The sequence below is a fragment of the Anopheles coluzzii genome, chromosome 2, assembly GCF_943734685.1.
Source record: "Anopheles coluzzii chromosome 2, AcolN3, whole genome shotgun sequence".
Taxonomy (NCBI): domain Eukaryota; kingdom Metazoa; phylum Arthropoda; class Insecta; order Diptera; family Culicidae; genus Anopheles; species Anopheles coluzzii.
Window position 1 is genome coordinate 87,572,496 of NC_064670.1, and position 26,068 is coordinate 87,598,563.

General features: G+C 43.6%; 2 protein-coding genes across 9 annotated transcripts in view; one reads left to right on the forward strand and one right to left on the reverse strand.

Moving 5' to 3' along the window:
* LOC120951009 (uncharacterized) overlaps positions 1-26,068 on the reverse strand; it is a 104,493-nt gene that overhangs the window by 65,726 nt on the left and 12,699 nt on the right. For 3 of the 8 annotated variants that reach the window (XM_040369474.2, XM_040369475.2, XM_040369470.2), the window contains exons 1-2: positions 3,921-4,204; positions 2,676-2,892 (exon numbers count right to left, since the gene is read on the reverse strand). The gene's annotated coding sequence lies outside the window, so the exon portion shown is untranslated. Of the gene's footprint in view, positions 1-2,675; positions 2,893-3,840; positions 4,221-13,934; positions 14,057-26,068 lie in introns of those variants that run through there. The other 5 variants (XM_040369472.2, XM_040369471.2, XM_040369476.2 and 2 more) reach the window with 5 other exon arrangements.
* LOC120951012 (UDP-glycosyltransferase UGT5-like) lies at positions 23,386-25,605 on the forward strand. Its single transcript, XM_040369480.2, has 5 exons — positions 23,386-23,681; positions 23,756-23,843; positions 23,922-24,117; positions 24,243-25,091; positions 25,162-25,605. The coding sequence occupies exons 1-5, from the start codon at positions 23,505-23,507 to the stop codon at positions 25,502-25,504; spliced, it is 1,653 nt and encodes a 550-aa protein (XP_040225414.2). The 5' UTR covers positions 23,386-23,504; the 3' UTR covers positions 25,505-25,605.

A 26,068-nucleotide genomic window follows, 5' to 3' on the forward strand; every position in this document is an offset into this window, starting at 1 on the left:
TTGGTGTTCTTCTCTGTTCTATAAATCTTCACGTAATATCCGACATACACATGTGCTCTCTTCAGTTCAATGATCTTTTTGGAACGATAAAGTGCCCTTGTCTGGAAGGAAAAGTCAGCCCCAAAGGTCGAAAAATTATTCCATTTCAGTTTGAAAAAATCACCTAAAATCCCACTTAAAAGCCAGAAAGAGAGACACCACAGACCGACCGAAATGTGCTGCGCAAGTTATCGCTCCGTTTGTCGAACTTTACGAACGCAGCAAAGAGCCAGGATGAAGCTGAGCAGAAGGAACAGACAGCAGTACAACAACAAAAAACTCGTCCATATACGTCCACATCCGCCCGTACGTAAGCCACTTGATGCTGCACTCTGGCACGATGTCGTTCCCTCTCGATCAAGTGGTGCTATCGCGATGTCTTTAAATTTTACAGACAAACTTCCCGCAGATCAAAAACAACTCTGTCGAGGGACGCGGTGGCAGGACAATGGTGCGTTTTGATTCGGGCCTGCGTTGGAGAGCGTTAGCCTCGGTATTTCTCCGACAACTGGATCGACTGTTAGGATTATGGTTAATTTTTTTCATCCCCCTCTGCTACGATGCTGTCCGCTCTTACAGACATGCATTACCGTACACCGTGTCCCCGTAGGCAAGCGCAATTACTTGGGCACATATGGAGCGGATGTCATCTGGTTAATCCGCTCACGATCGAACCATGAGTACGGTACCGGGCGGGGAGTCATTTTCTCAGCCACTCGGCCCTTGGCTGCTTACCTCCCGTTGGTGGTTGTATCCTTTCTGGTGCAAGAGTAAAGTTGAAGTATTTTTACTACGATACAGCTCTCACCAGGCTCTGTCGCTGTCCCCTCCGGACTGCCATGTTTGAAGTGGGCAGAAGCAAATCGGCTTACTTTGCCGCGACTCCACTGTATTCTGGTCTCCAGAGGGGGTAAAAAAATAAATCAATCCAGACCGAAAATTGCGTCGTGTAGAGGATGCAGTCGGACTGTCGAGTGAACACAGCAGTGTGCGCAACATAAGGGCCACCACCACTTTTATTTTCCAGGGTTGCACGGCGAAAGGGTTTGCAAAGCTGGAACCAGTGTTCCAAGGGTGAAGCCTATTGCGTTCGCGAATCGCAACCACTGTCCCACTGGAGGACCAGGATCGAGGCAAGCTGCATGCAAATCAAGTCCATTCACGAAACAACTCGATGGGGCTGAGCATTAAGGGTTGCGCGGTGCGCGAGACGAGACATTTGTGATGAGGAAGCGTTACTGACAGGAGTACCATTCGAGAAGGCAGTGGGGATTTGGGAACCACCGAGCACTGACAGTATACGGAGGGGTTGATATGAAAAAAGAAAACACACACACACACACACGCGTATCACTGGAGCTTAATTGAAATCTGCTCAAGTCCGCGCCGAAAAGGCCAGACGGACGAACGGGTTTTAATTGAAATGTTTTGTCTGGAGCCTTACAAATCTGGTGCTGGTCCAAAAATTGCAACGATAACTGTCGTCGTCGTCGTCGTCTGGCGTATCGAGGGCTGACGTACGCAAACAAAAACGCGTAAAGTAAAACTGCGTCCCTCGAGTTTGATTTCAATACGCAGGTAGCGCAGAGCAGTCGGGCAGCTTCCCGTCCACTTGGTGGCAACGGTTTTACTTCCAAACTGCGATAAAAAGGGCGATAAAGTATCTCAAGTTATGGGAGTACGAAATTTGCAGACGTAGCAACTCGCACTGAGTGATCTGGGCGGACTGAGTCGGCTGAAAGTGAACCGATAGTTTATCTGGGCCTTCATTAACGTTCGTGCTGGAGGTGGCTCCAAGGATGGTCGGTCACTGTCCAAAACGTCCTTCAAGCGCTGTATAAATTACAAAATACAATTTTCACGAGTCTCCACACAGACACAGACGCTCTTGAGGGTACTTCGTGACCCGTTTTTGTGCCCACTTATCCATCACCCGAGGAGAGATGATTTTTCGAGCCACAACAGCACAACAGGTACCGGGAGCGGGCAGACTCAGTGTTTGTCGCTCGTTTATGTTGGTACGGGAGGAGTTGTACAGTAGTAACAAACTTGGAATCTGTATTTACGTGGCAATGGTTTCCGAGCAAGAAAGCCAAACAAACATTGGCAGACTTGGGACCAAATTTAATCTGCAGCTGTTTAAAGTTTCATACTTAGTGGTCCCCCAGCTCCCCGCATAGCCCTTGAACAACTTTGTCCCTTTGTCTGTGCGTGTGTTCTGGCGTAGGAGAATTGTGGGGTTTAAAACTTTGGCATCAGTATTCGGAACATGCCAGTTCCATTTATTTGTGCCCTGAGGATGATGCTACGCAATTGCGATGCAATGTGATGACTCTTAAGCAGTAAGGGTTAGTGTGAGAGATGGTGGGTGAAGAGCGGGGGTGGTGGCGTAGGACACATGACACATTCTACGAAACTGGCACCACTGCCTACACGCGGCCTCGGATTTGCCATCTTTGCATGGCGTACGGTGCGTCACCGTACGGTTCTCCGTCTGTTTCAGCCGGCGCAGCAATGCGTTTTGCAGAATTAATGAGCTTCGCACATGGGAACCCCCCCAGAACGGGTCCAATATGGAACCGGAACGGACTTGCAAGAAAGCAGCTCGCACGATGGCGCTTAACTTAAACACCTACCCGTTGGGAAGCTGGTCACGAGGAAATCACGACGCGCAACTGCTTTTCGCTGAACGTTGGCAGCGGAGGACAAGATTGTTTTACACGACTGTGCCGAACACTTTTTCCGCCTGTGGCGCCGGGCCAAGCCGGATGAGTATGTTTTTCACTATCACTTAAGATGGTAACCACACGAGCGGGTTTGTCTGCGTCACCACGCGCTCGATGCGTGCCTTTGCTGGAATAACGTGGGTGGAGAGAAAAAAAGAAACATGAAACAATAGAAAAGGGGTAAAACACAAACACTGTCACTGGACAGGAGATGAAATATTCTTCGTTAAACTTTCAAACCCCACACAAACAGACACAGACTGTCACGGTACACTGTGGTTGAAACTGTGCGGAAATAACCGAACGAACCGCGCAGCATCCGGGACAAGAGGGCCTAGTTGCACCGTTGAGCCCGGTGTGCCGGTGGTTGCTGTTGTTATCTTAACGAGTATGATCTATGTGGCGGTCTAGAGCTTCACACTGCATGGCAGCACTTTCTTTGCTTTGCTTTGAAACGAACAGTTGTCTTACTCGCGAGAATGCCACATAGGGTGGGATGTATCTAACTGCCGAATGCCGCCTTCACAAAACTTCCAAGACTTCTCGCAAGCCAGCCACACAAACACGAAGGCAGCGCGGATTGAAACGAATCGGGGAGACGCACTCTAGCGGCGTGTGGTAATTATTCGTACGCGAGAGGCAGGTGAGCCTTCCACGCAGGTAGCACACACGTTCACACATACACATGCACACACACATACACACATAGAGCCACACGCACATACAGACACAGCTTTACGACCCTTTCAGGGCTTGGGTTTCGAATTTCTCGATTCAACAATCCGGCCCGAGACGAATGTAGTGGGGGCCGCGTTCCGCCTTCCGGTGTAGCATCGGAGACGCTTCTTCGGTGCTACCTCGCGATTCACGGTGGTCTCGCGGATAATATTGGTGCGGATCGGTTGAATGCTTCCCTAATGAACTAAATGTACAATTATCATTGCCGGCGCGCTAGAACGGACACTGGACGAAGTGCTCTCCGATGCTTTCTTGCCTTCACTGCCACGGTAAACGGTGGTAAACAGAACATTGAATCACATCACAGCACAGCACACACACACACAGGTACACTCACTCGTGTAGGGCCGCAACACGCGATAGTGAATTCGTTGAGGTGATTTCGTTGCGTATACGCATGCATCCGTCAAACCATACCTGACTCTGACCGGAAGCGCGTCCACAACCCACGGTAAGTAATCGCGCGGACGCCACCCAATCGGCGAGCGTTGTTTCGGCGTATGTGTATGCAAGGGCCAGTGAGACGGAAACCTTTGGCACGCCTCGCAAAATGAATAATAAGTGCAACCGGCAACGACCGGGCCGGTGCGTTTTGAGCGTTTTGTACGCTTCTGTGCAGCGCGAAATGGGGCTCGAAATGGTAATGCCGCGAACGAACGTACCCTCCGACAAACCGAACTGCGTAAGGATTTGGTTGAAACTGAGTGCGCTACCAGCCGGCGCTCTCACGCGGCAACCTGGGCAAGCGATGTCTCGCGAGAGTTAGGCCGTATTCTACTCGGTTCATGTTTTTTTTATTCAAGAGTAACGGCCCAAAAAGGTCGTATTGCTTATCTCGGTTCATGTTGCTGGGTATGAATGTTTTACTGCATGTTTCAACGATGCATTAGTTTTAATGGTAATAGTAATTTAAAACACAATTTTTGTAAATTTGAAATTGTTAAAGTAAAATTTATACAGGAACACAATCATCGATAAATATTGCAATTTTGCCAAACATTATAACACGAAGCATTTAAGTAAATATTTCATTTTTAAATCTAAATACGGAGTTTTGTTTTACTTTTTTGAAACGAAAACAATACTAATATTGGTATAAAAGTTACATAAAAGGTTTAAATTGGTAGTTAAAACAGAGCGTATTTCTAATAAAACATATTAAAATAACGAAAAAGATGATTGAATTTAAAGAAAAAAACAACAACAATAACTAACATTTTAAGCACGTTTAGATGAACAATCTATTTAAAAAAATATTTATGTGATGTAAAGAGGACATCGACGAGTTTGCTATAAAATTATAGTATTTCATTCATGTTGGCGTACACATGCTAGAGCAGGCCATCGTGACAAGGCCCGGGCAACGATAGCTCTCCCTTGTCCCCTGCCCTATTTTTTGTAGTAGCCATGCCGATTAATAGCAAATGTGGCTCGCAAGTGACAATAATAACATATCATAGTGTCTAGTTGTGGCGCTGTCTTATATCTTGAAGCTATCAACAAATAGATGTATAGGTTTTGAGAAATGGAGATAGTTTTGATTGGGAAACGGCCATGTAGCTAACCTCTATGGCTTTAGTGGAATAATTTTGTGGTCAAAACTTGGTTGCTACTGGCCATTAAGTGTAGCCAGTTTTATGTGTAGAATGCGTTAGAAAATATTATCATGTTGTAGTGAATATATATAAAATATGTAATCTAGAACTTATTTTATAAATTTTTGAGTAATTCCCTTTCAGTAGCATTTTTTTGTAGCTGGAGAATTTGCTAGAAAATATTATCATTTTGAAGTGAAGATATATAAAATATGTAATCTGGAACATATTTTTTAAATGTTTGAACGTCCGAAGCCGTTCCATTTGAATAAAAAAAAAGTATCTCATTCGGTAAATCCTAGGTAACATTGTTTAATTTATCCCCAATTGTGCTTTTAAAATTTTAAATTGTTCCTGATTACATCCTTGAGTTTTCTGTTGATAACAATTTTTCATGAAGATGCATTCATAAGACTGAATTTGTGTACGATGGACACACTGTCAGGATCATTACATTTCTCGTACTAATATTTGAAAGAATTCCAGCATATAATTGTAGATTCCACATAATATGTTTATAATGCTTCCAAACAGTCTAACAAAGTAGAGCACATCCTTATACATTCTCATCCGCGAGCATAGAACAGCAACGCCGTTTTCTCATCTCTCCCGAGCTGCTCTTGGGCCTGAAGTCGAACACACTCGCGTGATGGTATAGAGGTGTGATGATAATGTGTTTCGCCGGTTCGCAGTTCCAAGAGAGCACAGAGAGAGAGAAAGAGAGAATGAGCATAATTCTAAGGGTGAGCGTACGGGCGCAGCATCGGGATGAATGAAAGTATGCGTGTGTTTTTGTACGAACCCATCTCCACCCATCACCCCATTGCGTTGTTGGCCAACCTTTTGCACCTTGTTCTTCACTCTCTCGCTCTTTCATGCTCTCGTTCTCTCCCTCTCGCACTCTCGTTCAGGCCTTTGCGTTCCCTACTATATTTTGATCTTTCTTTTTCGATCGGGTGCAACATACTCTTTTGATTTCGAATTCTTTTTCCTATGCTCGTCGCTTGCCTGTTTTCGGCAGACTCTTGCGCGTGTGCTTTTTTTGTTTAATTCCAAAGTAGCAAAGGCTGCTTCCATCTGCATCCCGTTCGTACACTTGGGCGTTTGAATGGTTTCGATTCTTTTCAATCGCCTCTAATGGCTAACTTGTGCCGCCACAGCAATTCAGGAAATAAAACGAGTCATTCTCAGCCGGCCAGCGTTGGTCTTTTTTCGAAGCAAGCAAGAAAAAGAAACGGATCGCGGCAAGCGAGATAGAAACATGGGACGCACAGCAAAAAACAAAACAAAAATTATCTAGCGGATTAGGAGCGTGAAACGCTTCGATCGAGCGTGAGTCGAGTTCGCTTTCGTTCTAATATGTTGCTGCAGGAAAGATGCACACCACAAGACCACAGCCTTAGGATTCGTACGAGTTGAGCCCGTCTGGACGTTGTTGCTGTTGCTGTGTGGAATTTCTTTATGCGGTTAAAATAGCATTTTATGCTTCGCTGTTTGCCAGCAGCGCAGAGGTCATTGAAACACATGGATATGCAATTGTTCATCGCTATGCAGGGTGCGAGTAGACTCTTGCTTAGATACACTTTGGTTTTGTTTGGTTGTTGGTGCCCGGGTGGAAGTGTTGGCCGAGGAAGCTGATTTACTTATGCTAACCGTGTCGCGGAAACAGCGCCTGCACAATCGAAACATCAGGCAATGGTAGCTTGATATTCAATATTGATACAAGAAATGAAAAGAGCAGCAGGAAATGGGGCTACAGAGCGACACAGTCTCGTTAGAAACGTGTTGGTGATTCAAATAAAGTTTATACATTTCATTCAATTGTAATGTGCAATCATTGAGTTTTATTTTAACACAAAATAATGGTTTATAACTTTTAAAAAGGTAATAAGTTGTACAAATTCTTCCGACGCTTCTATCAATATAAGAACGATAACTGTCTGTTCCAGAAATCTAGCATTTAAACGATAAAATCAACCGTACCGGGCGCGACCCGACCCGGATAGGAAAATGCAAATTCATCATTCTACCCGATGCCCGCGCAATGATCCGATGTGCTGCGATCGTCGGGGATAGTGGGGTTGTTATTTTTTCACCAGTAAACGCAATCATTAGCATTGCTTTCGAAGGCATCGAATAATGGGAACGAATCGACCGGTACCCGTAGTCAGTTCGTTAAAAGACTCGCTTCATCGTTCGGCCCAAAGACTCCCGGAGCAGCGTAGAGTCGCCCCGATCGGGAGACGTAGCGAAACGGCATCCAAAGCATAAAAGTGCAGTAACCTCTCACACATAGCGCGCCCTGTGTGCAAGTGGCCGGTCTCGCGTGGGGCTTCTTCGTGTTGGTGCCGTCCGCAGCGATCGTGATCGTGATCGCGATCTTTGGTGGTATTACTCATCCCCATGGCCGGTGGCCGGTGGATGCAGTTTCGTTTAGCAGCAGCCTGACCGGTTCAACAGGGCCACGTCGTCGGTTGGTGTGAAATGTGCAGTGTACGGAGAGTGTGACTAGGATCCATTGGGAACGGGACGGAGGATTAAATCGAAATCCCCCACTCACTGCAAAGCGTTTAAAAGTGCATTATTCACCTTTATGCAGCTTGGTGATTGTAAATGCTGAGCTAGACTTTATAATTTTGAGCATTCACCTCTGTAATTGGCAATGAAACATAGGTATTAATCGTGTAAACTGTACCGATTGAAGGTATTTAAAAGCCTGAGGGCTTATATGCAAATGAAATCACCTTCCAATGCATGAAATGAGCGAACGGATTGTTTTATTATGAAACAATCATATTGCCAAAAGTTATTATTCCAATTTTGCCATGACAGTTCCTGCAAGAGATTAATGTGGTATACTATGCTGAAGGAATGAAGCATAGTCGGCATTTTGCGTGGACAGCATAATTATGCCTTCCGTTCTGCAAGGGCTACAAAACAAATCGTCGTCCGACGGGAAGCCCTGAACTTCAAAGTTCGGCGCTTCAGGTAATCGCTCATCCTTTCCACCGTGTGCTACACAGTAGCGGCACCGTCTGTCGGGGGTAAGCAACTTTTTTGACATAACCCTCTACCAGCCTCATAAATCATTCAGCCAAAGGCTTCACAAATTATTTTACCAAAAGAAAACGAAAGTTTGCGAACAACCACACACCCTCGGGGGAAGCATTTTCATATATAAACAGAATGAACTAATTTAACAGCTGAGCCAACGTAACCGTCGGATGAAACCCCAGCATGAACTACTGTAGAGGAAATTCACACGAGAGCCATATTTCGTTGGATGGATTTGTACCAAAAACGAGTCAAAAGAAACGGATGGAAAAATAATTACCTCCTATCGGACGACGCAGCTTGGGTGTGATATTACATGACAGAATACAAACAAATAAAAACCCTTTAACAGACAGAACCTGTTATCCTTAACCCACTGACCGGGATAGGTACGTGCGTTTATCATTTCGCTCGAGGCCGCAATGTGACCGTCGCAGAGATGCAAAACGAAAACGCAAAGTGCATTGCCGATGCGAGAAGTGTAAACAGATGGATTTTTACGATATTTTGCCTTGTTTCGGAAACATGGTCCATTAAACAGATCGCATTACTGGGACCTGTGTCCAGTGAAGCCAAATTGAAAAGTGGAGCAATATTAACTTCTGCTTCCTTCGAGCAATGGTCCGTTCCGTCAAAAATTCAAACGTAGGATTACTCTTTTCAAAAGGACCGCTGTTTTCATTGCTCGACTTGAGGCAACACTTTTTTGTTCCATACTTGGTTTTTAATGCGCTCCTAATGGTTTGCAGCAACCGGCCAGAAATCATCGAAAAGTCCAACGAGTGCTACCAGGCTAGGTAAACAAAACGAAAGTAGTAGCATGTAAAATGAAGCATCCTTGTGCTCGAGTGCTATCTTACATTGGCGCTTAATTTATGTACTTCAACTTTGCTCATAAATATTTAATGGAACAGTTCTGCTGGCCGCTGCTGGACCTGGTATCTGCTGGAGGTTGATGCTATGTTATTCGTGAGCGTACCGTTGGGTTGGTTTGCTAGTTTATTTTTTACTGAATGTTATTTCACCTGTATCCCTTTGAAAAAGCGAATAATTTCCTGTGCTTCTTTTGAAGGAAGAGCGTTTGAATGAATTGAAATTAGGGAGTCTCTCATTTCTAGGTATGGTTATGGGTTTATCAAGGAATAGAATACTACTGGCTAAGTATTCTTGATGACCAAATTCCTGGTATGAGGTGCTAGTGCTATGAATGGACTATTAGGAAGAATTTTCTTGAAATTAATAGAAATAAATTTGAAGAAGATGGCAGTTAAGCGATATGTAATGTGGCGTTTATAAAGATCGGCAAAGCCACCCACATCGTTATACCAACAAAGAAGGAGGACGTTTATTCGAGCTACACAGATAGATTAACAATGTTTATGGTGAATCTATATCGTAATTTTTAAAACTACCCTTTCTTAATATCATCATCGTTTGTGAAACATATTAAAGTACATCGAAATTGCAGAGGTTCCTACATTCTTATCACCTTTTGTTGCCTACATCATACCCTTTTAGTAAGAAGCTGTCGGAAATTTCAGCTGGCCAATATATCGAATTTTGAAGTCATTTCTATGAAATCTAACAGAAGCGCCAAAAAATCAGAAAAAGTTAAAAGTCCTTACCGAGGAGGCAATCGACTATCGTATTCCTACAATTTTGTTTTTTTAGTCTCCACAAACACAAAGCTAACACTTTTTATACGTTCAGGAAATTCTACGCCCGCTTCAGCTGAAACTGAAATGAAAGAAAATCTGTGCCTCTAATGCAGTGAAGAGTTTCGACGCTTCGTTCGAAAGGATTACACTCGCTATCGGAAGGTAGAGAAATTCTGTTTTTTTTTCTTGCTGCGGGCTTAACTGGACTCTACCGGGGTTGGCCACGGATGGATTGCATTTTTACTACCGGTTGCCGTTTTTCTCACTCGGTTTATTTGTCTGCACACCCGTGGCATCGCGACTGGCCGATCGATTCGTTCGTTATTTCGTGGTTTTGCAAGCTGATTTCCAAAGGCAAGCCGTGCCTCTACAAAAAAAAACCTAGCTAACTCGCACACAGTGAGCTGCCTTTAAGCTTCTTAGCTCCATTGCATGTGGCTCAGAATGCAAACGGCAGAAGGCATTTCCATTCCGCTTCGCTTGCATCATTTACCATGAGCCTGCATAAGCCCTTTTTACCCCTCTGTGGTGCGGTGTGTGAGGTAAACCAGCGATAGAGTGTTGGACGGTTCTAAAGTAATTGCAATAGCTTGCCAGCTACACTTCAGCCCGTAGTAATCCAACGCTAAAGAGGAGCCGCTTAAGCGTTCCCCTCCCCGGTGAGGTATGGCTTTTAAAACAGTGTTTGCTGGGGATGGGCTGTTGTTGACGAGCAATTTATTGAATGTCCAGTCTTGTGTGTGAAGAAGAGGAGTCGTTTTAAGCCGGATAGTCCAGTGCAAGCACGAATCAACCTCCCATTTCTAGGAACAGTAGATTGAATATGAAGTTGAAGAACTGTTGGCGCTCGAGCGAAGCTCCAAAAGTGTAAGCTTGATGATTGTTTTATGACCGGCCCCGGGGACGCCACCTACCTATGCAAACACACAGCAATGCAAACGCAAACATTTGGACGCGTGGGTGCACAGATTCGCGAATCCTTCAGCACGCACGAGCACGCCACCATTAATCTTTTCCCGTTAATTTTCCACATCCACTATCGGACGTCCGGATGCGATTTCCTGCCCGGCTAATAACGGTCGGCGGCCCGAGTTGGCTTGCGTGGGAGGTAGCGAGTGACCACCACCTTCAACCGGGTTGGTTCTGGTTGATTAATGTTTGTAAAAACAGAAGTGAGGCAGGGGGGAGGGGGAACGCCAACGAATTATAAACATAACCCGTGGAGCTTATAAAACACACGTTTAAATATTGCGAAAAAGGGTTTGCTGCGAGCGTTGTCGGTGAATGGCGCTGACTGGCTCGGCCAGAACTCAATGGCTCACGCGGGGTTTTGCTTTTCCCGCGAAACGGTGCCATGCGCGTGATTGCGCAAATAAATATGATCGCATCATCAACACCGCGGCAACACGGCAAGTCGCATTGGGTCGTGTGTCCAAGGGCACCCGGGGCCGGTGGGGAATTACTAATCGGGTTTTTACTCATCGCGCATCCGCTCACCGCGGTTGTGCTGCACGAGAGAAAGAGCATGCACTTCCGGTCACGTCACGGCGGCTTACTACGCGGCTTTGCGTAAGTGTCTTCTGGCCCGGCAGTGACTTTCTTATTGTGCTTATTGTGTTGTAGTAGCTGGTGAAACAGCGCATACTTATTAATAGCAACGATTAGTATGTGAGGTAGTTCCATTTTATTCTTACCATGTTGACTTTGTGCAAGAACAGTTTCATGATTCCATGATGGAATGTTGAACAGATTGGGGTTAATGTCATCTTACGCTGCAATTGTTTTATATTTTTATAAAATTCGTACATATAAACATAACAACGTATTGTCACAGTTCATTTGATTTCACGTGCTGCCCCGATACATATTATGCTTAGAAGCAGAGGAATAAACATTATCCGCACGTTTTCCATCGTCGCCAGACGCGACCCAACAAATACATCACAAAGATGACAGCCAGTGTCACACATGATCTGTATTATTTTCCCTCTGCATGAGAGCTAACCGAATACTCGCACATAAATGGCAAACATGTGCAATGGCGTGCCCAACACATGCCGCCGGCTGCTTGCAGGCAGTGGAATATTCATTTCGTTTCGTTCACATTTCTCCACCGATTCCAACGCCGAAAGAAGCATAGCCCAAGCCGAAAGAGTGGTGAAAGAGTCACCAAAAGATCGGTAGCTATGTTTTGGACATGCATCGTGTTTAAGTGAATTCATCAAATACGGCAAATACAGCTCACCAAAAAATCCCCAAAATATCACATTTAGCCCATGGCGTCATCTGCCGGAATCGAGTCGTTGGTCGGGGCGGCTTGACGATGACTGTCAACTTTGAAATCTGTCCAAGACCTCGATTCCAATCGGCAGGGACTATGGTTGAGTTTAGAAAAAAAAGTCCCATACAACATAACGAGGCGCTGCATTTCATTGCTCACAACAATGCACCTTTGGAAGCGATTATGCTGTGTATAAATTTGTTAATATAATTTAACGCTTGGTTAGGTGTGGTCGTTCTGGTGCGCAACCCGACAGTGGAAAAGCAAGAAGAAGAAAAAATCTTAAAAAAATACTCGTACGAAAACAATCGGGAATTGTCATGGTGGTTGAATTTGGTTCGTATTTGAGCCGAGGGTTTTGTTTGGGCGCACAGTCACAGTGTAGGCACCTGGGTAAGGCGTGTGGCGATGTAATGTCGGCAAGATGTCGCCTACCGTATGTGTGTGTGTGAGAGAGAGACATACGGCGTTACATACCGGGACGGACCTACTCATAACGGAGCGTACGGGTAAGTAATCGGCAACCATAAAATATGCATTCATGAATTGCTTCCACACGTTCGCCACCGTTGTCGTCCTGCACACCTCCTGCTGAATGAAAACGTTCAAAATTATGAATACGCACACCGGCCCGCACAGAAAGGGGAAAATTAATTTCCGGCCAGCGCTTAACTTGGTCAAACAAAAACACGCCTAACAACCACTGCCCGTTGGACATGGCCGTATTTTACGCAGACATTTCATTTCATTCTTACTATGATTTGTATGAATCCGTGGCACAGGATTCTGTTATATTCTTACTTGCCATTCTCCTCTCGGCAAAATTGTTTATACTTGCTGACATGCAGATGCATACCAGAGAGAGAAAGAGAGTTGTGTATAGACTTTTACATAGCATGTTAACCCGGTCGAATATGTTGACTTTCTTATATTGGTGGTGTAGTATATTTACTTTTGCATTGTCGAAAGCTGATTGTTTTGCGTAACCTTTTCTAGCTAGAGCTAAAGTAGCGGCATTTTTTTATGAAATGCTCAATTCACTAGATTAATTAAATTAAAACCGCCAAGATACCTTTGGACTGCACTTTGCGATGTTGAATTAAAGAGTTTAACAAAATAATTCGATACAAAGGCAAACGAATTATTAATTTTAAGTTGTATTTATGGCAGCCAAAACCAATCACTTACTTAACCAATTTATTGTTTAAATAGTATATTTTATATTGGCAACTACCAAACTAGTAAAAAAGAAACAGTTACTAGATATAGATGTTTCAAGAATAAAAACATCTTTTTAGTCTCCCTAATTCATCCATCACCGAATTATGGCGTCTGCATTACTAATGAGTGCCGCATTTTTTTGAAGAACCAACTTTGAATGCGTGCCATTACTCAGCAGCACTGTGAAAGAAGTTTGCTACCACCCAAAAGCGTACGATCATAAAGCAGACGTATCAAGCGTGTGTCAATTGTTGGTAAAATCGTTAAAAAATATCGTCTAGGAATGTGCAGTTTTAGAAAAGCCCTTAAAAGTGTGTACTGTGTATGTAAAAAAAGAGGTATCGTCTTGCAGACGATCATCAAACGTGATGATTGCGGTAGGTGTAGAATTTAAAGTGATCCACGGTACACTGAAAATAGGCATACTTAAGGCAGCACGCGCAAAATCGAGCCAGCATGATACAACGGCTTCTGTAAAAGAATACGCGGCATGATTTTAATGGACAATTGCCGTTTCTCGCGCCCTTCTGAAGGTGTTGGAATCCATTTTTAATCAAACCCCAAATCAGTTGGCAATTAAATTGGTTACCTTGAGAATGCCATGCGAGTACTTAGTACTTACCTTTATGGATTGAGCAATATTTGACGATTATTGTTCCCGTACTGCTCGTGTTTGAGCAGCCGACACCTCCTGGACTATGTTTTGTTTGTTGCAGTATACTGATAGCTAAAAATAAGCAAAAGCTGGAATGAAATTTTCGTAGGAGATAACTGTTAATGATTGTTTCAAGTAGAAAGAACGAAAGCCAATTCGGTTTCCGAGAATAATCAGTAGTTTTAAAATAATTACATCCTACATTGTTTATAAAAAAATATAATTTTATGTGGGTATGAGTTATAATCAATTTCAATATCACAATATTGTGATATTCAATGAAAAGCCCTTTAAAACCAAAAAACAAAATAGCTAATGTAACTTGACATAATCCCAAACAAGGTAAAGCTTACGATAAACAACTGAAAGATGCTTATCCATACCAAGAATTTTCTTAACGTCAGTTGTTGAAAAGTAGATGCATGTTCACACTTCACTCTCAAGAACAACTATATAAGCATTTCTCAAATTGTACTATTCAACCCGACACTTGCATTCTCTTCCCTATACCGCAAACCCGCGATTGGCATGACAAAGATTACCAGGACCTTAAGGACACTTTGTCATATGAGAATCCGTAGCTTGAAGCTACCGTTTGAAGCTAATTCTTCTCGAAATAGAGAAAAAAGTCTTTACCTGGCGTCTTGAGCTATTGTAATTCTGAAGAGCTGAAAATCCTACAGATAATCCCAGCTTATTGGTTTGGACCTCTTCGTTCCGATGTTGCCCTATTTGCTTTACAGACGCTTCTTGAGTACAGGTATGTAGCTAGTAGGGATTATAGTTTATGTCTCGAACTAAACAAACGTATGTCTAAAAAAATGATTTGTGTCGGCGAAAATTCACCGAGTATACTTTAATTCGTGTTTGTCCCTCTCAAAACTCATGAAATTAAATCAATTCATGTGTTGGAAGGACTATAAAAAAGGCTTTTAGCTAACCAACAACAGTAAGCACGATTGAGCGCGTTGAACGGTATAATTGATGACGCGTCACTGCAGCAAAGTCGGCAAAGTACAAAAGCAAAATATCGAAGAAGGTATTACTGTGACTTTCGTTTTTTTTTTCAAGCGGAAAGGGTCAATGCAATCTATTGTCAATTGGAGCCTATCTTTGGTTGGAATCCATCTTGACAAAAGATCAACAACCGGAATGACCTACTGTTTGTCCCGCTATGGTTTCTACCATCGTGACCCTACGAACTTCTTCGGTCGTGGTTAATTGTTTGATTCGAATTTTATTGGTCGATCCATTCGGTACCGATGGGTTGTATGGTCGGGTCACACGCTGGTAGAGTTTAGTAATTCCTAATGTAAAAATGAGTACAAAACAGTAGCCACAATCAGCTGGGTTAATGCGTGTGCCATTATACTACATTTCGGTGGAGTTTGTCTGGTACTCCCCACGAAAAATTCCCCTCTCAAAGTTTGTTACATTTTGATGCGGTAATGCTTTGCATTTGACGTCAGCCGTTCGTGTACGAAGTATAACGAAAAATGCCTCGATGATATTATTTACTACGTTTTATGCAACATAAAATCTATTATTAAGCTTATGACCAATGATGCAATCGGTTTTACTGCAACCAGTTCCTTGCCCTAATGTTTATACATCAAGGCGTCGTTGTAGATGCTACAGAAAACATTACACGACATAGCCGATCCCCAATAGACCGCTCACGTCCGGCGGACCATTCCAAGTAGCGCTGTCACTTTGTCGCCAACAGTTAGTCTGTTCTATGCTTACCAGAAAAACACAACCCCAAGAGCATTGGAGATTGTGTCCCTCCGCTGGGAAAATGTATAAATAGATCCTGCAAAAAGAATACTTAAACTATCCCCCCCCCCTTAACAACATCATTCATCGAAAGCAGAGTTGTGCATTTGACATCATAGGTTTCGGCTATTCCCTTCGCGGAAATATGGGATTTTTTTAGATGAGTCATCGTTGTAAATGGAGAAAGTATGGCACCGCGATGAACCAGTAAAGAGATGAGCGATAATACTTGCCGATACTGTGATTAAGGATTAAAGATGCATGGAATGTCAAGATGCGTGCCATAAACGATGAATATTTGGAATGATGTTTAGGAAAATCCTGTAGTGATCGTCTTCGGACACTCGTTCGGAAACATGCCAAAAATTCGATGTGGCTTATGCCTTTTGATCGCTACATTGGTTTGAGTTTTTTTGGCCGTAGTACAAAAAATATTTAACATATTTTACAGTTTCTAGACCTGCCACAAAGTAGCATTTTAGTTTAGCCAAACCATTAAGATGAAGATCGTTTACCAGTTCGGTAGATTCTTTCTTTGATATGGCCTTTCAGTCGGCATACCGACATCTCAATGACGCTAGGATGTCTGGTCGTACCCGCAAGTCGAAGGTAGTGCAAACGCACATGTGACAGGGAACGATCGTAATCTTCGGTCGGATCTGTGGGTCACTGCAAAGATACTTCTTCAAACATGCGGCAGCAGCACTGTCAACAAATAGGGGGCACTGTTTGAATTTACACTGAGCGTGGGTTCTTTCTCCAATTTAAATATGTACCCTTGAGCGAGGCGCACGTACTTTTGGTGCTGCGAGTAGTGCTGCACGAGGCATGGAGCTGGGAATTGTCAGAAAAAGAACAGTTTGTATCTGGCCAGAAGCAACAATTCGATCGTTTGTTTGCCTCCACCAAGATGCATCTGAGACAAGCTACGTCCTCAGCAAATGCTATTGACCTGCATTTGTCTAACTCTACCACCTCCCCCCCCTCACGTGTGCATGTGTTGGGCCGCGATCACTGACAAGAACGGATTGGTGGTGAGCTACTGTAATTAGGTATTCGGCTGTGTAGAAGGGATTCGTTGGACAAGCAACACCACGATCATTATCTCCGAATTTCAATGTACTACATTCAAGCGCGGGATGAAAAATAGCTGTTAAATGAGTCTTTGCATATTTGGACTGAATACATTAATGTTTAATTAAGAGGTTAGGAATATGTTTAAAAATGTGGGAAAACTGTTTTTCATAGAAATGTATGCTATGTGAAGAATGTAAACTCTAGCTTGTTTTTCTACGTTTTAAGCGATATTTTACTAAACGTAATGATTCTTTTATTGGTTTAATTACTAGAAAATATTGGGAGACACACTGTTTAGCTACAAAAATCAGTGATATAAATATATTTTATTTTTCATGTAATGTATTACGAGTGTGTTTTGATTTGTATGACATTTCAATTTCTATTTAAAAAATCCAATATAGTAGTAGTTCATGGATTTTTGTATTTAAATTGCATAATTTGTGAAACTATACATACTGAGCTGTTATTACTGAATACACCGCATTTTCTCCGACAGGAAAATAGAATCCTCTATCATTCCACTTAATTCAATTATAACTTTCATCCGTAATCATTGCCGTTTATCGCTCTGATGAAGTGACTTAATGTTTAATCATAATTAATTATGGCGATAAGAAAAGCAGAAAAACCGAGGAAAAGAACGCTGAAGCGTACTGAAGTATTCGTGCCAATCTAGCTCGAGTAATGTTCAATAAGCAAGGCTGTTGTTTTGGTATCAAATAACTCTCCTATGACGAAGATATGTATACGAATTACTTCCTATATGCATGGTTACACTTTACGTAGCTTATGTCATATCTTGATATTGCTTCTTTTCCCGTATGTTTTGGCAGGGAAATTGCATCATTAGGAATAGAACGTGCATTAAACATTCATTTCTGATTATTTCCTGCGTTGTTTTTAAGAACTAGTATTAACAATAATCAGCGGAGAAGTGTTTGCTACAGGAAATAAGAGCTCAATGTCGGACACTTGCGTGGAATAACACACTTGAGACAATGGTGGATGCGAGCAGTATTTTAGTCATCGACACTAATGCCATGGATGGCAGACGGGCGATAATGAAAAGCGCAGTCGAACCAGGAAATTGCTGCACACTCTATTAATAAATCATACAGTGACAGTTGGGTAAGTAAATAAACAGTAACGCTGTACGTCGCCACACACAGAAGCGGCTGTACGCGATGATAGATGCGAGATGAGCCGCGTATGGTGCATTTCCTCGTGGCAACCACTTCAATTAATAGTGAAAGTGACAGAGAGGCCTTCTGACAAAGGCCGCCAACCGATCAGGGGACAAGTCAGCATTGGGTTTGAGGAAAGAAGCAAAATTGTTGTATTTTATGAAAATGAAAATTGAATCACAATTGCTTTAAATATTAATATCCAACATTGTTGTACGTTAGCCAAAAAGTGTAAGCAATTTTTGGTGTCGCCCTGCAGTTTCATCAATCATGCTGCACAGCCTGTTTGGACATAGTCCAAATTGATGGATGAAGTACCAGAGTATCCTCTAGTTTCGCTTCTTCCAATTAGCTTATCACACGATCGGTCGACATAGATTGTGTGGAGTTGTGATTTTCCACGGATTTGAAAAGAGCAAGAAAAAACAAAAACCTTGCAGCCAGAGCCCACTGCCAGAATGGTAAAACCGGGCCGGCAACAAGTCCGTGACAAATTGCACTTTTCGTCCATCGAAAATTGTCGAAACCCGTAAACCCATCCACAAATCCCCGACAAACAGAGCTTGTTACCACGTTAGCCGGTATAGATTTCGGTATGTGGCTTTTGGGTGATTGAAAAACATCGTAAATCTTTTCGGTCGACCATTGCCCTCCGCGTGCACGCTAGCAGCCACACAATGCACTTCTCGGTAGTTGGGCCATTGATGCCGTCGAGTTGCAAAGTGCCACAGTTACGCCGCCGTTGGTGCACATGCAAGAAAAACGGTAAAGAAAATTGAGAAAGTGGAAATTTTATAGCCCACTTTTCCGGTAAGGGTGCTTGCTGGGCGCTGGAGGTCCTGGTACGTCGTAGAAAATGGTTAAAACGGGTCCTGCACGATTTGAAACCGCTCTCGGTCTTCGTGTATGGTTAAGAACATTAGGACCACCAATAAAATGAGCATTAATAGCATCTGTAGCGGGGACTGTGCATGAGCATAATAAACACTTTTAAGCATGATATGGTGGGAAACAAACATACTAAAAAGACATTGCATTCATATGGAGCATCTGCGTTTGTCACATGATTTCTAATGTTTCTTTTCATAATGAGAGTGCGGTGATAGTTGGTATGGTCTTGCAGGGGAGGGATGCTTTAACAAATTTTAGGGACAAACTTTGGGCATTATCTTTCTGCAGGAAGGTTATTGCCAGATCCTGCAATGTGCTTAGTTCTATGCGTGATAAGTCGATTGTGGTAACTAGAAGAGGAGCATGTTTTATCATATGGCAACAGTTTGTTTTAATGGAGTGTTATACAAAGACATAGAGATAGAGAGCTATTGAACCTGACCAAGTTTTTGGTTTGGAAAGGGATCAAATCTCATCTCGACCAAACATGTCCAAAGCAGCTGTTTTAGCGGATGATTTGAGCTACCTGTTCTGTGAAAAGGGTGCAACAATAAAAATGACAAGTCCATTACTTTAATGCCTCAATAAACGTTTGTGCTTCTATAAATTCCCTTCGGTGGTAGTACACCAACAGTTTAGCATCCAAAAACGATGCTCACTGTAGCAACTTGCTACAACCTCTGTTTTTTTCTCCTCTGTTTTCCTTCTTCCTACAAGAATAACCCACCGTACGGCTGGAAGCGGTTGTTTTCCGATATAATTTTTCACATTTTCACATAAACTGCTCGCTGCGGCAGCAACAGCGCTGTCGCGTGGAACGTTGGCCAAGGTTTGTAATGAGAATAACAGCACGGGGGCCGCCTCTTGCCTCTGGATGGTTTCGGTAAGGTCTTGTGCCCATCAAGAAGCACCTTGTACGGTTTGTGTATGTACATAATAAATCCCATTTTCTGTCATGTTGAATTGCTGGCAGGAGATTTATTATGTTTCGGATTTACTATGCTATGATACTAAAGTTTGCTCCAGCACCGAGGCAGACCATGTTCCTGTTGTGTTGTTCGGAATGAACTGTATGTCCCTAAGGATAAATAGAATGAAATCAATCAGCGCAAAAGTGCACGGGCTGGTTCGGACTGGTACGTTTGTACAAAGTATACAGAACAAGACCGTTTATGACTACACATGCCGCAGAAACCATTGATTTTAAGTGCGAACTTGGTTTAGTGCATCACAACATGCAACGTTTGTGCAATATGTAGAATTGATTCAAAATATAAATATAAAGCCCAGAATAATGCGTTCGAATGAGGTTCCGTCGTGGTAATGTATGATAGATTTTTGTCAATTGCCTTATGTTGCGAATATACAAAAATCAATGAAGTGATGTACCATACACACAAAAAATCAATATTATGCTAAAAACGCAAAGTTAAACTCTCAAACTCGAGATATTAACGGGCAGCTCAGGGCAGACAAGCGAGGCAAAATAAAAACATATGAAGTGATCCCCTGGGATAACGTTAAGTCAAACTTCTTTCAAGCTGCATGGGATTGGTTGATGGATAAAAGATTTATTTCTTCACACACGACGACAGCCAACGTCCGATGAAGATGCGAATATGCTGCCGCTGGAGAACATCGTGTAGAACAAAAGCAGCTTAGGAAAGTTGGGCTTATTTTCGTTGAAGCCGAAAGAGAAGTTCTCGGACTAACAGTGTGTGTGTGTGTGGTTGATGTAAGATAGAGAAAGTTTTTGGATCGAGCCGTGTTTAGGTTATGGTTCAACACTAATCGGGCACATAGGGCTTAGTTGGCCAGAGTAGTGACTTGCTTTCCTGCTTCCCGAAAGGCCAATTGTGTCCACCGGGAATGACTTTGCTTCAAGTGAGCGAGTACAATCGGGCTCAACAAGAAGGCAAACTTATGCCTGAAATGGTAAAAACTTTTACTGACAGGAAGCATTGTGATGAAATATTTGTGGCAAACCTGTATTGCCGGAAGAATCTAATTAAAATCACACTGCATGGAGGAATAAGTTTGCCAAAATTAAAAAAATAAATCCTGAACTAAGACGAAAAAAACACCAATATTTATTACGGTTCAATAATAAAGCGCTTAATAAGGCGTGAAACGCTATTAAGAACGTTTACCATCATCCTAGACGTGCGGCGACCCTAACCTCACATTGTTTGTGCAATTATCACCCCGAAGAAGTCGAGAGGAAGACAGAAGGAACCAAAGGATCCTGCAATACGTACATGGCAAACGTTGGGATGCAACGTTTTTAGGGACACAAGTACACCCTCTGACGAATGGACAAAGTTTGTCCGCAGTTGTAATTGTTATGGTGACCACAGAGCGAATTTACTGACCAGGTGGGCACAGAACGGACCGAAGGTTAGAGGCCGACCGTGTAAAACGCACGAGCAAGCACAGGAACAATGCGTGGTATGAATGGACGAATGCGTAGGATGGCAGATGGCTTTCAAAGTCCGTAAAATGAGAGTCGGGATGCAACAGCTGATGCATTATTGGGTTTTGCTAGGCAGGACTGCAGCAGCGGACGTTGCACCGGCACTGGTGGCTTAAGGTTGGTTAAATAAAAACCGTAGGGATTTTGGAAAGGCCGTGTCGTGCAAATAAGGCATCTGACGAGTGTTTGTGAACTATACGGCAATGGTTTGTTCTCCGCCAGGCGGTTACACCTGGGATTCACAAGGGTATGGTTTTGTTGCAACACGATACTCAAGCGAATTTGGAGAGCTTATTCTGAGGACGGGAGAAACTTTGTTTTGACGCATGCTGCAAAACTATGCATGAAACAATTGTCCATTTATATTAAGAGTAAGATGTTATCTGCGTATATGGTGACATAATGATACTTTATTATTGTTGAAAGCTTGTAGCTAGAAAGTAACTAACGCGAATATATGAGGAACAAAAAGGAGCAAGAATCGGGACTTGAAATCATCGTTCTAGATCGATTATAACATTAAATTTATAGATAAAATAAGTCTTTTAAGACATAAGACATATAACTGCTACAAATTATGAAAAATAAGCATTTGTGCATTTTTGTTGCATTGGAAAATGTTGCCCAACAGCCTTTAAGCGAAAGGAAATCAAGTACAACAGCCATATAGAACTGAGCACAAATTATTTATGCAAAATTCTTTAAAATCAACTGCAAACATCATAAAGGAAACGTAAAGACTAATAGAATGTAAGAGATTACGAAACGGATCAATAGAACAGCCTTCTAAAGTGTAGACCATCATAAAGGCTATGATGTAAATGTAAATTTTCTATCAGTTCGCCGGAAAGGCCCAACCCCACCCCATGGGAGCATGAATTTCATTTTCATCTGTTTTAATATTATTTCCACCATTCGATAAACAACGTGCGAGGGGCAATAAAAACAACATGTTTAAACGTTCGCGTACGGTTTTGAGCTAAACGTGCCTCCGGTACTACACGCCAAATTTCCATCCCACAAAGTTACGGGTTGTTGAAAAGCACAGTTTCCACGTTTTCCGTCTCATGTTGTTCGCTGATGATTGCGACAAAATGCGATTCCTTTGGTCGGGAGAATTCACCGGCAGGATAGCGGGGCAGTAAAATTGCCACTTTCCGAGAGAGCGAAAGAGGCATCAAAACTACGCCACGTCCACCCTGTCTGTCCCGGCACGATTGCAAAATGGTTTCTCCTCTTTATTACATTTAGAACGGGGAGGGTGGGTAGCGTGTATATGTGTACGAGTGTGTTACTGTTTGCTTACTGGTGCGTCGGACTCGGTGAACAGCGCGCCAGAACACACAGAGCTAGCCAGACAGACATGATGTCGAGTGATGCAGGATACACCCCAAGTTACCATGACAACAGACAGCGGCTTGTGCATGCTCTGCACGGCAGCAGGAGCGATGAAACGTGATTGTTTAAACGTTGGCCTCGGGTTTTGGAAACTCTGCCTACAATCAACACCAGGACCAGGGTGGCGACACTCCGATCTCACCATAATGTACGAAAAATATCGATTTTTGTCTCTTCTCTCTTTCCTCTCTATTGCTTCCGAAACGGTTCTTTCGTTTTCGGTGTTGCCCGAGGGAACGATTTTTTGCCTAGGGACACCAAACATCCCTTTTTCAAGGTCGGCCAAAATGTGCACATGTTTTTTTGCTTTCATTCCCCCATTTACGAGTGGGAGGAAATTCGATGAAAATTGCACCCTCAGCATCCGGTATGGCTAATTTGCCGTACTGAATGAACCAGGTCCCGGGCGAGTACTGTCTCAGACGAGGGGAAACACACACGACAATGCGGGCTAATGAAACCCGGTCCAGATTGCTCCAAAGTGAGGAAACCATTGGTAAGCTACGTGGAGCGTTAGAATTCGATGTTTTTCGGTCACCTTATCGAAGACGCTGCTATCAGTGGAAGGCGTGCGCGCGCGTCTCTTCGTGCCGCATTATCGGGCGAACAGAGTGGACTACGTCAGTATGGCTAAACGCTTCGACAACGATTGTTTGTCTGTCAGACGTTCACACCGGTAAGTGTGCGCACTCGTGAGTAATACCCTCGTGCACTCCACGCTAACCGACAGTAGATATGGTCGTCGGAAGTAGGTCTCTGCTGGGTTGTATTGCATTGGCGGCTGTCATACTAGCCGGCACGTGCAGAACGTCCAGCGCCGCTAAGATACTGGCCGTGTTTCCGAGCATCAGCAAGACGAACTATCTCTTTGGACAGGTGCTGTTTGAGGCACTCGCAGCCAGAGGTCATAATGTGAGTAAGAACGCATCAAACACAGACTCATAGTTACTGACGATGTTTGTTTGTCTGGTGGTACATCTGTGCAGGTAACCATCGTAAGCCCGTTTGAGGTGCAGTATGCGTACGAGAACATTCGACAGCTGAGGATAACTGGACTGTTTAGCCACATAGAAGGTAGGTCGGTGGGCAAAACGCATTTGGAGCGGCGTCTTATCAAAAACTCGGTGCTATAAAACGTTTGCTTCTGGACAGATTATGGACTCCACGCGAATGTGTTTACCAAGCGTGACAAATCGAGCTTCTATGGCAATACCAATGTCATCTATGGCACCGCCGCACTGGCCGACTATACGCTCGGCCATCCAGCGCTACAGGAGCTGCTAAAGAATCCGACCGAAACCTTCGACCTGCTAATCCTGGATCAGGTGCTGTGTGAAAGTTTACTCGGGTAAGCCAAAGAAGGGCAAAAGGACCCTTTTCCCTCCCTCATTCTCAAGACGCCCCATCGATATGGGCGGCGAACAATCGCTCCCGCGCACAATCTTATCGCGCCATGCCGTCCACATTTCACAGGTTGGCTTATCATTACGGGGTGCCGGCGGTTGTGTACAGCGCCGATGCCCCCAACAAGTACACGAACGAGATGGTGGGCAACCCGCACAACCCGGCTTACAATCCGATCCCGTCGCTCGGCTACTCCGACCGAATGCATCTGGTGCAGCGCGTGTGGAACACGTTCGTGTCGATCTGCGAGCAGTTTAACTACAAGTACCTGTACCTGCCGTCGCAGGAAGCCGTCTACCAGCGCTACTTTGCGCGGCGCGATCTGCCCCCGCTGCTTGATCTCATTCACAACGTTAGCCTGGTGCTGGTAAACAGCCATCCGGTAATTAACTTCGCGCGTCCGTTCGTGCCGAACATGATTGAGATTGGCGGTGCACACATCCGCCAGCTGGAAAATACGGGCTTCTCGCAGGACGTGATCAATTGGGTAGAGAAGGCAAAGAATGGAGTGATCTACTTCAGCATGGGCACGAACATTCGCTCGGCCGACTTCCCTGAAAGCTTGCGGGAAGCGTTCGTGGGCGCGTTCAGCAAGCTGAGCCAGGTGCTGATCATTTGGAAGTGGGAAAATGCCACTCTGCCCAATCAATCGGGCAATGTGATCATTGGTCCGTGGATGCCGCAGCAGCAACTACTGGCCCATCCGAACGTGCGGTTACACATCACGCACGGTGGACTGCTCAGCATGATGGAAACGGTGCACTATGGCAAACCGATTGTTGGATTGCCGCTGGCTGGAGATCAGGAGATACTGGTAAACCGTGCGATAGAGGCTGGCTTTGGTCTGAAGCTCGACTATCAGAACATAACGGAGGAGCAGGTGCTGCACACGATCAACGAGATGCTTAACAACTCTACGTAAGTGTGAACAAAATCAACCATCTTTTGGGAGCAAATACCCATAATCAATTGTTTTTTTTTTGCTCAGATATCGTTATGCAGCTTTAAAAGCTTCCCGACAGTTCCGAGAACAACCGCTTAAACCCATGGACAAAGTCCTCTACTACGTTGACTACGTGTTAAAGCAGGATAGTGGCGTTAATTATTTGCGCAGTGGTGCACTGTATCTATCCTTTTGGCCCCGGCACGTCGTAGATGTTGCCACCATACTGGTGCTAATCACCATGATACCGGTGGGACTGTTTGCGACGTTGATTCAGATCATATTGCGAAAGACACACGAGAGAAAGTTGAAGAATACTATAAATACAGGCAAAGCGGCAGCTAATGGGAAAATGGCGGGCAAGGCTGTGCAAAAGAAAAAGAACTGAAATGGAACCAAGACTGGTAAGGATATATGGGAGTATTTGGGCTTATGTAGTGTTGTTTAAATGGTATAAAAATAGAAATAAAAATTTCACTGTTTTATCAATTTAGAACGAGTTCTGTACTCCTCCACCACTATAAGTGATGTTGAAATCAATCGTAATAATAACTTTTACATGAAAGTAAAGTACACTGAACGTAACAATCGATGTGACATTTAGAGTAATAGCTTCCAACCTCATTCATTCTGTTATAATTTCTTCTTTACACACATATCCTACATAAAAGCCTGTCAGTTAATTACACCATTGATCCCGCCATTAAAAAATGTATGCTCAATAAGCCCACCATAATGAGAGTAAAATGGGTCTGACATGAAAAATCGATCCAAGAGCATCAGTTACGAACAAAAACCCTCGTATCACCTTTTCAATGATGACCCCAAACCACACGAAATAACCCACCTCGACTCGTCGACTAATGATGCCATTGAAGGCGCAAAGCTCCTTTGCCAATGAGCTTAGAATACAAGAGTGTCATCGTCGTATGTGGTGTAACAAAAAAAAAAA